The 15,647-nt window shown below is 45.2% G+C and overlaps 1 protein-coding gene across 2 annotated transcripts in view; it reads right to left on the minus strand.

Annotated features, from left to right (window-relative positions):
• Positions 1 to 4,595: 4,595 nt before the first annotated feature.
• IL1R2 (interleukin 1 receptor type 2) overlaps positions 4,596 to 15,647 on the minus strand; it is a 39,018-nt gene continuing 27,966 nt past the window's right edge. For both annotated transcript variants that reach the window (XM_021085770.2, NM_001243363.2), the window contains 5 exon segments: positions 13,933 to 14,104; positions 11,784 to 11,846; positions 9,359 to 9,494; positions 7,395 to 7,537; positions 4,596 to 4,911 (listed from right to left, as the gene is read on the minus strand). In XM_021085770.2, the coding sequence (XP_020941429.2) occupies positions 4,763 to 4,911; positions 7,395 to 7,537; positions 9,359 to 9,494; positions 11,784 to 11,846; positions 13,933 to 14,104 (663 nt within the window). In that variant the 3' untranslated portion in view covers positions 4,596 to 4,762.

Consider the following 15,647-nt stretch of genomic DNA (forward strand, 5'->3'; position numbering starts at 1 on the left):
TTGACAAGAAGAGGAAAACAACCACAAAAGCACGAGGCCCATTATGTGTCCAAGTGAGTGGCTGACAGAAATTGTGGAGACAATCAGCAAGAGTTTGGGAGCAGGGGGGTAGGAGCAGAGAAACCTGAAGAGTCTCACTGATGGTGTCCTGTTTGTTCACAGAGGCTGGCAAGTCCCAGAAAAAAACCAGGTAACACAATTTCTGCCTCCTCTCAGCAGAAACTTCCTCAGTGTCTGTAGGTGGCAAGGACATGCCAGGTGCTGGGGCTCCTGCCCTGGAGGGTCTCATTAGAACATTAGAACAAGCCCACCCCCTCTGAAAGGGACCTGTTCCCATAGCATATGAAATGCTTAGCACACCAAATTTAGTTCTGTTTGTGGGAATTATCGCGGGTGCCTGCTACCGGAGTCCACTGTCATCCTCAGTCATTTCTTGGGGAGGCAGCACATGATGACATCGGGCTTGTTTTTCCTCTGGGCAGCACAGAAGTGTGAGGCTATCACATGCTAGTTACTGCCCAGGCTCTTCCAGTTTTGTAGGAGGAGGTGAAAAAAGTAAAAAGTCACCTGCAGAAAGTTAAACCAATAGAATCAACATGAAATGGATGAGCTCAGCCCCATTGGTTCTTTTTTGTTGTTTCCTTTGGACTGGAAATAGAATTAGCATGAAATTAGGTCAGAATCCTTGGTTCAACACATATATTCTTCATTGGCCTGTTTCTTAACCTGCTTGATAAGAACAATAAGAAGCCACCACCCAACAGGAGACCTAAAACATCAGGAAACTTACATCTTTCTTGCTTATTTCAACTTAATATATTCATTATCTTGAAACTTGACTTTCTCATTCTCCTGCTTTCTTAAAATATAGGCAATTTAAACCCTTAAAATCACATATGCACTCTTCAAATATAGATACATACACCCACCTATAGTTCAAATATAGTTTTATCACATATGCGTTCTTAAATATATGTTAATAATGTATGTACATGTGTGTGTTTAGAGAATTTGGCTTTAGTTGTTTTTCACTTTATAGAAAAGGACATCAAGCTATACATACATGTTTCTGGGACTTATTTATTCAATAAAATAGTTCCAAGTTTTATCCATATTATTGCGTGTGGCTGTAGTTATCATTTTCACTGCTGTAGAAGATTCCACCAAGTTGCAACACCTGTTTACATGCTCATCATCTCATCTACTGGGTATATGGGTTGTTTCTGTTTTTCCTCCTCTGTCTGATGGAAATTTTTAAACATACTCAAAAATAGAGAGGATGGTATAAGAAACGCCCCACCCCCACCCCATGCCAGGACCAGGGTTAGCAATCATCAAACACACCGCCAATCTTATGTCAACCCCACCCCCACCCAGCACTGGATGATTGTGAAGCAAATCTCAGCTCTATCCGTAAGTATTTCCACACGTCTCTTACAAAAACAACAACTCTGCCTTCGGTATGTAACCATCCCAGCATCACGCTTCTACTTGCTCTTCTCATAAATCAGTGCCCCAGATTCCCCAAATGTCTCCCTCATTTTCTGACCCCATGGCCCACAGTCAGAACCATGGGGGAGGAAATGCATAACCAACCCAGCAGTCAGGTGGAGCCTAAAGGCGGCTCTTGTGACTGCAGACAGCTGCTTTTCTGGGTCACCGCTGAAGCTGCCCCAGTCTGAAGGTGAGGTGCTCAGAAAAGCTCTGGAGGAGGGGCCCCAAGAAGGAGGTGGGATGAGCACTGCATGGCAGTGGAGCCCAAGACCCAGGAAGGGAGAAGCACCTGTAGCGGCTGTTCACAGGGTCCTCGCCTGTCCCTCCATCTCCAGCCCTGCTTCCTATGCCTTCCCCATAAATTTTCTGGTTGAGGCTAAAAAGCCTTCTTCCTTCTCTCTCCTCATCTGCTTTGAAGACTGATAAAGAAAGATAGAGAAGAAGATAATAACAGGGAATGTAAAATTAAGGGTCAAATCTGCCCATAATCTCCTTGGTCCAAACCAGCCATCAGCAAACCTTTTCTGTAAAGGGCCAGATGGTAACCATTTCAGCCAGAGCACCCCTGCTGAGCTCTGCCTGCAAAGAGCAAGAGCAGCCCTGGACATGGGTGGATAGGCATGGGTGGGTCCTGATAACACTGCATTTAGAGAAACACAGGCCAGGCTGGATTTGGCCAGAAAACTAGTTTGTCAACCTTTGGTCTAAAAAATACAACTACTTTTATTTCTGTCTGTTCCTCCTACAGTTTTTAGTTATTAAAGAGCTAACAACACTCCAGGAAGTATCCCCACTTTTCAGATAAGAACACTGACCTACCATGAGATGAATGGTTTTGCCCAGGATCGTGGAGGCATAGCTTGACTTGAAACCAAGAAATCTGTCTTCTAAGTCCTTGTTTTTTTCTCGTTGTGTAGATGCAAACAGATTTTAATGTTGTTGCACCGTAAAAACCGCTGTGTAGTCAGGCTACCCGAGATGGCTGTTCTCTTGTTCTTTGTACATTCCAGCTGGACCAGTGCCTGCCTCACCTGCAACCCACTCACACCACCAGGCTTGCCCCCTGCCCCAGCTAGTTAAGAATAGCTCCACCTCCTAGTTTATTAAAGGGAAATGCCTGCCCTCATGATGAGTTTTACCCTGAGGGGCTGTGAGGGATGCGGTTTCCCTGGTAACTGAGGAGCCCATCTGACATCAGTTCTCCTGTAACTGGTAGCCTCCTTCTCCCCAGAGTAGTGAAGATTGCTGCTCTGTCCTGCCTGATATCCGCCATCCATGGTGGGGTGTCACTCCAGGACTTTTTGCCTCTGCTGTGTAAGATGTCCCATCCAATAAGCCATTGACATCTCTGTTGCTGTCTCCAGGCTCTTCCTTGGGTCTTGAGGCCGAGCAATGACTGGGCTTGTAGGCCTGCAGGGTGCAACCCAGCAATTGTATAAAACAATTTTTGTTTTGTTTATACAATTCTTCCTTCACATTATAAATATTCTGGTCTCATACTCTTGATAATTATCATTTGTAACTGATACATAATTTACTGTTTTCAGGATAGTATATTTCACTGAACACTTTCTCAGGTCTAATTGTCATCTCTTATTGAATTAGGTCTTCAATTCCCAGGAGTAGCAGTACCGGGCATCTCTATGACCCTCGTAGAGGGTTGCTGGGAAGGGGAGTGCCAACTTGCGGAATTTGCCAATTTCTGTGGTATAAATACTCCCACAATAGCCAATTTTAAGCTACCAGCATGATTTCACTGAACAGAGTTGGAAGAGGTGCCACACTCGGCTCTTTAAGAAGGTGCAAGCTGGCTCCAGCACCCCATTGGCTCCACACACATGCCTTGTCACTCCCAGTGCCAACCCACACATGGACTTGCAAGGTACAATGGTAACTGGTTTGTAATGACCTTGGTATCACCTTTTAACTTGAAAGGGTATGTGAGTGCTTTGGTACTCAATGCTCTTGTACTTATATCTCTGAATATTACCGAAACCAGGGTTCCATTGTGTGTGTTTCTTCTACCAAATCCCTACTCACAATCTTCTGTTTGGTTCTGATGCCTTTCTTAAAACCTTGAAGAACTCTGTGTTTATAGTGATTAATGCCTTGAACTTGTTTAACAGAATTTCATCTATATTTTGCTTCTATTATTTTATTATGCAGAAATTGTAACATAATGAACCCTGTCCATCTTGACTCTGGGGAATAAAGAATCCCCAGGTTCTTGGTAGGAAACACAAGATAATTCATCCTATTTTGTTCTAGTCTATACATAATCATTAAATGCCCAGTGGAGGCAGGCTTGATTTAAGGTACTGAGGATACAGCTGTGACCAAAATAACATCTCTTCCCTCATGATGCCCCCATTCTGGTAAGGAAAACAGAAAATAAATCAGCAAATATATAATGGACGGTCTGGTGGTGATAACAGCTATAATGACACAAAGCAGAATTGGGGTTCAGAAAGGAATGAAAGAAGTGCTTTATTAGGGCCTCTGGGAAGGTCATATTTGAACAAAGACTTGAATAGGTGAAAGTGTGAGTCGTGCTAATTCTTCTGCAATTTGATTTTTTAAATCTAACTCATTAATTCAGCTGGAATTTATTTTTGGTATATTATATAAAAGAGGCTCTGATTATTTTCCCCCCAATGTGTATGCCGTTATCTCAATATGCTTCCTTTCTCTTTATTTTCAGAAGTTGTGTTATGAAGTTGAATCCACTTCTCAGTTCACTAATATGTTCAAACATGCATTTTTCCAACCATCTCTTTGAATGACTATTTTTTGGATCACCCTTTGGAAAACACATATCAGTGCTCATGGATTCTTTCTCTTTAGGACATCAAAATAATCCTTTTCGGCTTCAAAATGAAATTCCGTCTTCCGGAAAGGAAAACTCTGTCTTAAATCTCTTTGTTATCTGTAACGCCTTCCATGTATCTAATAACACATATCCCAAAGAGATTTTTAATATATTTTGCGAAATGAATAAATGAATTTCAAAACTCATTTAGATGTTTTCAGCTCTTATTCAAAGGGCACCTCACACCCACTCACGTGCACTTAGGCTCCCGTGATTCAGTTTCAGAATAAACTTTACACGAACATTTCAATCTTTTATTACAAACCCACTATAAACAGAGCAGCTATGTTAAACAACTGAGGAAAAGAACAGTATCCTTCACAAGCCAGAGCTGCTTCCATTAGAAAGGACATCACTGGATTGGAATTATTTAACTTCCTTTATTTTACTGGGACAGGACTAGGAATCTTGATGGCCAGTCTTTAACTCTATTAAACCATAGGTTTTTCCAGTTCTCCGTTTACACCGTCTGTGTATCCATATTCCTCCCAAAACCAGGATGATGAGGGAGAGGGGGGCCAGCGCAATCCCCCAGGAGAACGAGGCAGCTGCGGGAAGAACAGAAACATGAGTGGCGAACATACTCCTACTACCACACAGGATGCTGTGCCCTCTCCCAAAAGGAAGCAATCAGGGTTTGTTTTTTCTAAGAAATGCATCCTGACTTTCAGAAAGTATGTCCCTTACCCCAAGATCAAGGATGTTTTAGGGGAACAAGCGAGGTAGAACAAGTAACTGACCAAGAGACGTATCAGGGGTGGGAGTGGGGGAGGTTGGGATCGAGGGTCTGACTTTGCTTCCCCATCAGGCAGCATCCAGTACGGTATTTGTCTAGGTCTCCAACTGGCCAACTGTGACATGGCCAGGGTTCCATTTGCCCTTTTCCAATGAGCGTGGGTGTCTTGAGGATTCAATAAAATAACAAAGGAAAAGAAAACCAACTTTGAAGAAGGGAGCTTTAGGTGTAAAGATGGTTGCTGGGATCCAGCTATTTCATATTCTACTCCTTGGCATCTCTGTGCTATGAAACTATAGGGAGCAACTAGGGATAAAAATTAACAAACACCTTGGTGATGGGGCCAGGGTGCCACCTTGTTAAGCTATGACTTATCCCAGTCTGTGCAGGCATTCAGGGATCAACACAATCTCAATGATTCTTAGACCTTAAAATCCCATGAGGCTTAGAAATGAGTGAAGCTTTCATTTTCTGAGCAGCTACATGGAAGCACCTTTCGGCCCTGGTGAAGGTCTTCAGCTGGGCCCTCCGTTGATCACCATTGGCCAACACAGCAAAGGACACACAGGGATAGGGCTCATGCTCTAGCCACGCCTGAAGGTTTCCAGCATCAGGACCAGGCAAATCATGGCTTCCTTTGGGTCACTATTCTGAAACCCAGCAGTGGATCCTGCGTTCTGTGAAATCCTCCATTTCCATGGAAACAACCTAGGACACCAGCCTTTGCCTGTGTCCTAGGACAGTGGTTCTTCAACTTGAACATGAAAGGAGCTTGCTAAACTGCAGTCTTTGAGAAGCAGACTCCAAGACTTTGAAAACAAACTTATGGTGACCAAAGTTGGTGGGGGGCGCAGAGAATAAATTAGGAGGCTGGGGTTAACAGACATGCAATACTATGTGTAAAATAGAGAATAAGCACTCAATATTCTATAAGGGAATCTATAAGGGAGAATAATCTGAAAAAGAATGGATATATGTATTTGCACATATATAACTGAATCACTTCACTGTATGCCTGAAACTAACACAACATTGCAAATCAACTAAACTCTAAGATGAAATAAAAATTAATTAAATTTTAAAAAGGTAAAACAACTAGAAACCAAAAAAACAACTGCAGTCTTTGGCCTCATCCCAGCAAATCAGACCAGGTAGACGTGGAGTGTAGCCCAGGGATCTGCATTTTCAACCACTGGCTCAAGGGAGGACACTGGTGCTCACCAACCAGTCAGAGAGAAGATGTGTGATCATTCCTGCCCTGAGGCTTCCTTAAATCCTCAGCTTTCCAATTAAAAGTATGTCTGGAGTTCCCACTGTGGCACAACGGGATCGGCAGCATCTCTGCTGCGCCAGGATGCAGGTTTGATCCCTGGCCCAGGGTGGTGGCTTGAAGGATCCAGTATTGCTGCAGCTCCAGTGTAGCTGTGGCTGGGATCTGATACCTGGCCCAGAACTCCATATGCCATGGAGCAGCCAAAACAGAAAAAAAAGAAAGAAAAAAGAAAAAAAACAGAAAAAACAAAGCCTGTCTGCAGCTGCCTCCTCCACAAACATGGAGGATGCTGGGCAAGTGTCTTTATTGGTTGTGCAGCCTGCCTGGAAGGCAGGGTGGGCCCCCACTGGCTTGCCTTCTCCTGGGGGCTGTCAACAGACTATATCACCTTGTGTCTCCCTTTCCTGTTCAGTGTTCAGACAGGGAGGAGAAATCCACTTGTCCAAATGATAAATCAGGTTTTTCTTTTCCTCTTTTTGAAACATCCTTCCATGAGCACTGGGCTGATCTAGCTCCACTCTTGTACTTTATTTCCTGGAAATTGATGGCTTTAACCCTAAAGTGGCCTGAGTCCTAGGTCCTTCCCCATCCTCCGCTTTGGGGAGGGTGAAGTTTTTCAACCTCAGGATAAAGGCATGCCAGCCTCCTCAAGGGGTCATGAAAGCACAGTGGGTCCTGTGATCCAAGCAGAACCCCAAAGGGACATGGGGAGTTGGGAGGGGTTCTGGTTAGGGTTTGTTTGTGTTTGTTTTGTTTTTTTTCAGTCAATCAGAGCATCATTGCGATCTTTTTTTCCCAAAAGTTAGCTTCCACTTTAAATTTGCGTTTGAGTATAATCTCCCCCAGCCAGGCTACACTCTCTCAGAAAAGTCATAAGAAATGAGAGCTTTGCTTTGTGTGCTCCATTCACAGGAAACTCACAGGCCCTCCTAAGTAACCATCAGGAGGACCAGCTGCTTTATTTAGCATCCACAGAACATTCAACATGTAGCTTTCCCCTCTAACATGCCCCAGATCCATACCTTCTTTGACTGTGGTACGAAGCGTCTGGAAACTCATGGTATTAATGACAACACATTTAAAATCCGTATGCAAATCCTCTCTTATGACTCTTTCAAAAATCAGTGGCACTTCAATGTAGTTCTCATTATTTTCTGAGTATTCCCTGAGTGAGAAAAACATTTAAAATGTCAAAGGCCAGCTTTGCCTTTTCCACACAGGCACCTTCTCAAGGCTTCACTGCACTTCAACGGACGTCAAGATTCACCAAGCTGGGGACACTTGCTATTGCATTTGTTATTTCTTGGGGAGAATTTCTAAGCCTGTTCCTGAAGGTCAGAGTGACACTAAAGAAGTTGGTCCCTGTGATAGGACGCTTATAACAAGGAGACCTTGCAAGAGCCGGCTTAGTTGGGATAATCGGGAGGTGGGGATCACTTTTTAAGTCCCTTAACGAACAAAGAAACAGTAGTGGGAGTAGAAATGTCGAGTTTTGGGAAACAGGGACTGTATCACCAAGAAATGATTTGCATGTGGAGGGTAGGGAGTTTCCAGGAATCCCATCCTCCACAGGCTCTCATCTTATCTCCATTCACTGCCAACTCTCAGCCTGGAAACTCAGGTTCAGAGCTGCGGGCAGCAGACAGGCTGTGGGGAAGGGCTAGAGCAGCATCTAAGCATCATCTAGCATCTAGAGCATCATCTAGCATCTAGCAGCATAAAGAGCAGCATCTAGCATCTAGGCAGCATCACCACCTTTTGTAATGGAACAGGAGTCCAGAGATGCTTTACTACTCTCTGTTCATTGAATAAAAATCTCTGTGACGTAGACCCACCACTATTTTTTTAATCTATGGGGAATAAATAGGTGCCTTTAAGTAAACGGGGAGTATGAGTAAGCTGCCATGCGGCATGCGAGTTCTGCCCAAGTTTTTCGCAACAAGGATTCGCAAGCTATTGGGCTAACCACACACAATTTCTATCCACTAAATTGCATCCAGAGAGATCTCTTTTGCGAGGTCTTTCCAAAAAGACAAAAATCTGGCAAGCCAAAGTTCAGGCCAATTCAGAGTATTGAAAACATAATTTTAAAAAGCCTTTCTAACCTGGAACATTGAATGGCTGGCCTTTCTCACCCACAAATGGTTCCCATTTATAAGGTCTGACCGGTCTACTTTCAGAGTGAGAAAACATTTTCCAGAGATGAATGCTTATGAGAGTAGAATTCTCTCTTTCTTTTGTAGTAAACTTCCTTAGAGACAGTGGCAGCCCACAGCTCCCTGAGAAACAGAGGAGGTTCTCAGATGCCGCCACTAAGTCTCAGAGTCTCTTGTTAAGGGCTGTGAACATGTTTGACTCTCAGCTTGCAGAGTCAGAAATGGAAATGTCTTTTTTTTTTTTTTGTCTTTTTAGGGTGCACCCGCTGCATATGGAGGTTCCCAGGCTAGGGGTGGCATCGGAGCTGTAGCTGCTGGCCCACACCACAGCCACAGCAATGCCATATCCGAGCCACATCTGCAACCTATACCACAGCTCACGGCAATGCCAGATCCTTAATCCTCTGAGTGAGACCAGGGATTGAACCTGCATCCTCATGGATACTAGTCAGATTCGTTACTACTGAGCCATAATGAGAACTCCAGGAATGGAAATGTCTTAACTCAAAGTAGGTGTTTAAAAACTGCAAAACTCAAGAAAGACATGTTGGATTCAACAGCTAGAAAAAGTAACACCAATACCAAGGACTAGGCTACAACTCAGAGACTTACAAGTGCCAATGTTAAGAACAGTTGGTAATTCTTAGCCAAACTCAATGTTTAAGATGCTAAAACTCCAACAGATTAAAATGAAAAAAATCATTTTGAATGTGGTGGGTGTGTCTTATGGGTCACCTGGATGGGACAATGTCTCTTAAAGGCAGAGTGGTGCCTACAAAAGTCCCAGGACAGCTCTGCCCCGGGGTCAGGGAAGATCTTGGCCCACTTACTGGCGCTGCCCCTCAGTCACGCGGCCTCCCTGGTAGGCATCATCTATGTGAGTGTTGTTGGCCATCCACCATAGCACAGTGGTCGTGGGGATCCCAGCTCCCAGAAACACCTTACATGGGATCGTCAGTCTCGAGCCTGCAACAGCAGAAGACAGCGCATCAAAGTCAGAATGCAGCTGGGGGACAGGGTCAACCCAGCTCCTCACAGCCACGAGCAGGTCTGAGCAGTGGACACTTCCCCACCTCTTCAGATACCTCACAGGGTAATTCTTTTCTTAGAAGGACAATTGGGTCCCTCTAGCAATTCTATTCACCTAGAGTGTCACCATTTACCAGGTGTCTCAGGCTCTGTCCACTTGTCCTCGTTGCAGATGGAGACGCACACGCAATGGCTTCCCCAAGGCCACCCAGCACACACAGAGCATCTGAACTCCAGGGCTGTCTTCATCCACAGCTCACACTTGTGGCCTCCAAAAGCCCAGATGAATGTGTGGATTCTGACTATGCCCCTTGCTGGTCTCAGCCCTCCTGTTTCCCCCAGGATCCCTCCAACCCAGATCATGCTCATTTAGGATTAACCCTCTCAAAGGCCGCTGTATTTGACACGAATGGTGCCTCCTATAGTTGTGCAACATGATGGTCTTGGGTCCCCTGCCTCAACCATGACACATTATATACATTTTTGGGGGGGGGGTCATCAAAGGGAAGGAAGAAGGGGGAATAAATGAAGAAATCCCTCCCATTTGTTTCTCCCTTGTGGCTGATGTGCTGCCCTGTGGTGTGCTCTTGAATGCACCTGCCCCATTTCAAGCTCAAATGCCTGCTTTCTTCCCTTGCCTCACACCCGTGATAAGCTTAAAGAGTTCTCGGCCAAAAGCAGCCCATTACATCGAAGCTCTGTGACTGCCACACACATCAGTGTATGCAAAGCAGTGCAGCAAGAGACTCAGCTCCATTCGGCTGGAGAACACAGAGGAACTGGGACGCCAGGGCTCCAGTCAGCACTAACCCAGGTCCCTACATCCCCAAGCTTTCAGGAGGCGGTTCCAAGAGCCAAGGCAGCCATCAGGAGCTGCAAGTCACATGTCAGGCGGCAATCCTGGCGTCTGCATAAGAGGCCTCCTTCTCAGGTGGCCAAAATTAAAATATAAGCCCAACACCAAACAGAAGAGATAGATAGGTGATAGATTAGATAGAGAGAGAGAGATACATAGACAGATAGATAGATAGATAGATAGATAATAGATGATACATAGAAAGCTAATAGATGATAGAAAGATAATAGAAAATAGATGATCAATGGATAGATAATAGATGATAGATAAAAAGATAATAGCTAGATGATAGATAATTGATTGATTGATTGATTGATAGACAGACAGACAGGACTCTGCAGCTAGGATTTAGTAAATGAGCTTAAGACCTACAAAACCATTATACAAAAACAAACACACAAAAAAGGTACAGGCTTCACAGATTCACAGGCCTGAATCTAAACCCCAGCCTGACCCAACTGTGGCTTTTTGACAGACACTGAGCCAGTGACCAGTAGGGCACCTTTCTTCTGGAAATTGGGAGAAGTAAGATCTTCCCACAGATTGGATGTTGGCATCAAATGGCATCTTATTAGACTTAGCAGTGTTCAATAGTAATAATAACATTCAATAATGTTCAGTAAGAAAGTGTGTCAGCCAACACAGGAAAAAATGGTGGAAAATGGCAAACTCTCAACCATTTTCATTATCTCCCTTGACCCACTGACCAGCTGTTGTGGCAACAGGAGACTGTCTGGGATTGGGGTGGGAGCAGGAACATGGAATCAGGGAAACACAGAGCACCAGCCAAGTGTTGGCAAAGTGATTTATTTTTTTGCTTTTAAGGGCCGCACCCACAGCATATGGGAGTTCCCAGGCTAGGGGTCAAATCAGTGCTGCAGCTGCTGGCCTACACCACAGCCACAGCAACACCAGATCTGAGCCGTGTCCACAACCTACACCACAGTTCACAACAATGCTGGATCCTTAACCCACTGAGCAGGGCCAGGGGTCATCCTCAGGATACTAGTTGATTTTGTTTCCACTGCACCACGACAGGAACGCCCAAGTGAATTATTTTAAATATACTGCAGGCGCGGACCCTTAATCTTTTCCCACTGTGTATAACTACCAGAATGGTCTGATGTTTGCCTTGAGATTTTTGTAGGTGGGGTTTTCACAAAGCAAAATATACCTGTTTCCAAAAGGCCATTTCTGACAGTGCTGGACAAAGGGAAATGTTCCCTGGCCTTTGCTATTTCAGCCTCTCCCACTGCAGAGGGTCTCCACCCAGGACCTGCACACACCCCAGGGCGGGCGTGGTCGATGACACAGGGGTCGCAGGACCCGACTTTGGGACAGCAGGCACCCGTGGGGATCATGGCCCTTACCCAGTGAAGCAGATATGGTCTGGCGTGGGGAGATAATCACGGGAATTGTCTCCTCTTCTTTTTCTGAGAAAGACACAAGGAAGAGAGTCAGGGAGGAAAGCCTTCATTTGAAATGAGGGTGAAGTTCTATTGTTTAGCTAATTAACTGAATTGTCCTCTGCAACAGGGCCAGCATTTGTGAGGCTTGGAAAGGAAACTGGTTCTCCACCAAATAGAGCCTCTTGGGCCAATGCCTTTCCCAGAAGACAGATTCCTGGAAGAAGCCACAGTTAAACACACATTCCACCAACAGATGGGGTAGTGGTTAACCATTTCCCTCCCCAGCCTCCTGGAGGAACACTTAATAGGAACATTCACCATGTCCACCAGAAAGGTTTTACCCTAAAGTTTTCTGGCCCTAAAGTTCATCCCCCCACTCCAGCAGCACTTCCCCAAGTGCCTGCAGCAGGACACTGGCGTTACCTACAAAAAATTCAATATGAAAAAGGCACAGGGGCTCAGGAACCACCTGTCTGAGATGCTCACTCCACACTGAGGGACAAGCAGAGTGACCCAGCTTGGGGAAAGGGTCCTGCTCACTGAGAAGACTGGCACCTCAGGGAGGAATCAGAACCCAGCTCTCCCAGAGTCAGGTCTCCTGGCAGCTTGAAGAAACCCCGGGCCGGAGAACTGGAGCCAAAAGGACAGCTTGGGGTGGATGAAGGGCTGCGGGTCTCCACCTTCACCTCTTAAAGAGCATTTGAAACCCTAACAGGAGGAAGCATTAGGCAGCATCCCAGGAGAGCCCAGGGAGCAGTTGGCTTCTCCACCGTGACGGTGACCAGGAGCCTTTCCCTCCCCAGTCACAGGGCTGCTGCAGGGAGGCTGGGGAGCAGGGAGGGGGAAAGGAAGCTTCCAGGACTAGATACGTCAGTGGGTCCACACTCTCTATGCATCAGCATTGCCTGGAGGCTTATTAAACACAGATTGCTAATCGTTTCTAATTCAGGAGGTCTGGGATGGGGCCTGAGATTTTGCATGTCTAATGATACCCAGGTGATGCGCTGGGTCTGAAAAAGGACCACCGTTTAGGAACAATGGAGACAGCGTAATCATGAAAGAATAATGCGTGGGTTGGCGCACCCTTGTGTTCATATGCAGTATCACACGAATAGGCTAATCCTGGGCCCCTTCAAAATCGCAGGAGTGGAGGGATTCTGCCATCTTCCACTCCCCCGTCAGGGAGCAAGGTGTTAATGTGCACGAATCCTCATAGAACAATCAAAGAAAATAGAGATTTCCGCTCGTAGGAGGCACGATTTTCCCTAAAGTAACTCTGAAGCTCTGGACCCTCTGGGAGAAAAAAAGGTCTTTTTCCCTCATAGACCAACAATGTAACCTTAATCGCTGTAACGATTAAGGTTCCGACCTTAATTGTTGGAACTATGAAGGAACTATAGTGGAAGAGAGATTTGGAACTATGCAGAGCTCTCATCAGTTGTGTCGTCATTCCGTGTATAAAAGTGCCATATTCTCCAGAACAGGGGCCAGGACTTCAAACCTTGTGTGGCCCTTCCCCTAGCCTTGACATCCAGCATGTAGGAGGTTTGGAAGAAATGATGGACAAATTTGACATACTGGTCAATATTGTCCACAATGTAATTTTTAGGTAGAATTCATTTAAACCAATGAGAGCCCTCCCTTTTCTATAAGCCTGGTTTCATAGGTAACTAGACATGCCCGGGGAAGACCAAAAAGGGCAATTTTCACCCGCCCTGCCAGTGCATAGCCTTGCAACTGAAAAATCCAATACAATCCTAGTATCCTAGAATCATACCTAAAGTTATGGCAACTGTTCTGACGGCTGGACCTGGAGGTGCAAAGGGACCTTCCAAGTGAGCCAGCATTTGGCCCCCTCTAGTGGTATGTGTTTTAGCCTCAGACTGGGAACCCTGTCAAATACCTGGGGATTCACTTTTCCTCATGAAAACACCCTGCTTCCTACATTTCCAAGTGTCACACGTCTCAGAAGCCTGATACTTAGATGTCATATCTATTTTCCTTTTGTACAAAGATAGTCAAGGAATTCTAGGTGAAACCCGACTTTTTTCCTTGCACACTTGTCACTAAACCAGGGTGAAGAAAGGCATCTTCCATGGCTTGTACTTACTTTTGATACGGAGTTTGATATTCCTAGTGATGTTGTATGACCTTCCTCCATGGGCAAATGTCATGGCACAGGTGTAATAGCCCGCATCCTCCACAGAGACATTGTTTACGAGTAAGCGAGTTCCCCTCACACTCAGAAACTTCTCACCACCTTGATCCAAAGGGACAGACTCCTTATGGGAAAAAGGTTTTCAGAGTTACACTCTATCCTAATTAACATCTCAAAAGCTATGAACAGCGTATGTAAGTATTATCAATCAATCACTATCGAATTTGCAGCCCATGAAATACCCCGGCATTTACTTTGCAAATATTGTCCTTTGGGACATACTTGGGAAACTCCAGGAGGAGTGCTATGATGTAGTCACGATGACTTGGAGAACAAAATGCAGCAGAGATAATGATGCATTCATCACTTTAAAAGTCATTTCCATTTTAGGAGGCAGTAGAGATGGAGAAAAAAAAATGCACGACAAAACTAAATATGAGAGATGAGGCCTCATTTGGATGGACAAAAGGCACTGTGGGGTCTACAGAACAGAACCAGCCAGAGGGAGGCCTTCAGTAACAGAAAAATCTGAATGAGATTTGAGAAAACATTCCAATGAGCACAAAATGTTCTCAGGAACATTTCTTTCAAAACCCTGATGATTACAATAGTCAAATATAACCCTGAGTCATTTCAGAGTGAGAACACAGGCATAACTAGAAGAGTTTGTCAACCACATGGCTCATGATGTCCAACTGTACAGTATATTTAATTAAAAGGAGAGATTTCATTGTTCCTAACATGGGTGGTCACAGATGAAGAGAGCCAAACAGGACCCAGCAGCACCATTCTTCAGAAGCCCACGTGTCCCCAGGGCTCCCCTACTGGGCAGGGCTGTGTGGGTTGGGTCTGGCCTCCTGGGTTAGAGATTTGGCTTCATCCTCTTCCAGCTGCGTGACCTTAAGCACATGCCTTACGTTTCCACGTCTCCATCCCCTAACCTGTAAACTGGAGATGTCAGCCGTCCCTACCGCATCAGGTTCATGTCAGGGAGCTTAGTACAGACTTGTACACAGTATGTGCTCAGTAATGATTAGCAGTATTAGGGTGGGAACGAAGATTATTAGGTGCCACCAGGATATCCTTATCCACCCATATTTGCTGGGGACCATTTATGTGTCAATCATGGCAGAGGATGCTTCACACCTGTCCTCCATCTCATCTCAAAACAATGCTAGGCAGTGGACTGATGCCCTGCCGTCTTGCAGAGGGAACAGTTTTAAGAAATAAAATAACGGACCAAGGCTGTACACCAGGTCAGTGAAGAAATAGAAATTTAGACCTAGACTGGCCACCTCAAGAACCTCTGCTCTTTCCTCCAAGGTAACACTTCTCATGTGTCCTCTTCCTAAACCAAGAGCCCCATAATTGGGCAGGCTAATTCACTGGGGCTAGCTACTTACTTTCTCTAAAAATCAGTTAAAAGTTTCCAATATTAGGAGTTCCCATTGTGGCTCAGTGGGTTAAGAACCTGATTAGTATCCATGAAGATGCAGTCTTGATCCCTGGCCTTGCTCAGTGGGCTAAGGATCTGGTGTTGCCACAAGCTGTGGAATAGGTCATGGATGTGGCTCGGATCTGGCATTGCTGTATCTGTGGTATAGGCTGACAGCTCCAGTTCCAATTTGAGCCCTGGCCTGAGAACTTCCATATGCTGCAGGTGTGGC

Source organism: Sus scrofa, chromosome 3 (assembly GCF_054392235.1).
Source record: "Sus scrofa isolate SSC_HxYL_T2T_F1_AM1 chromosome 3, Sscrofa_HxYL_maternal_Yorkshire_Landrace_v2.0, whole genome shotgun sequence".
NCBI classification, from domain to species: domain Eukaryota; kingdom Metazoa; phylum Chordata; class Mammalia; order Artiodactyla; family Suidae; genus Sus; species Sus scrofa.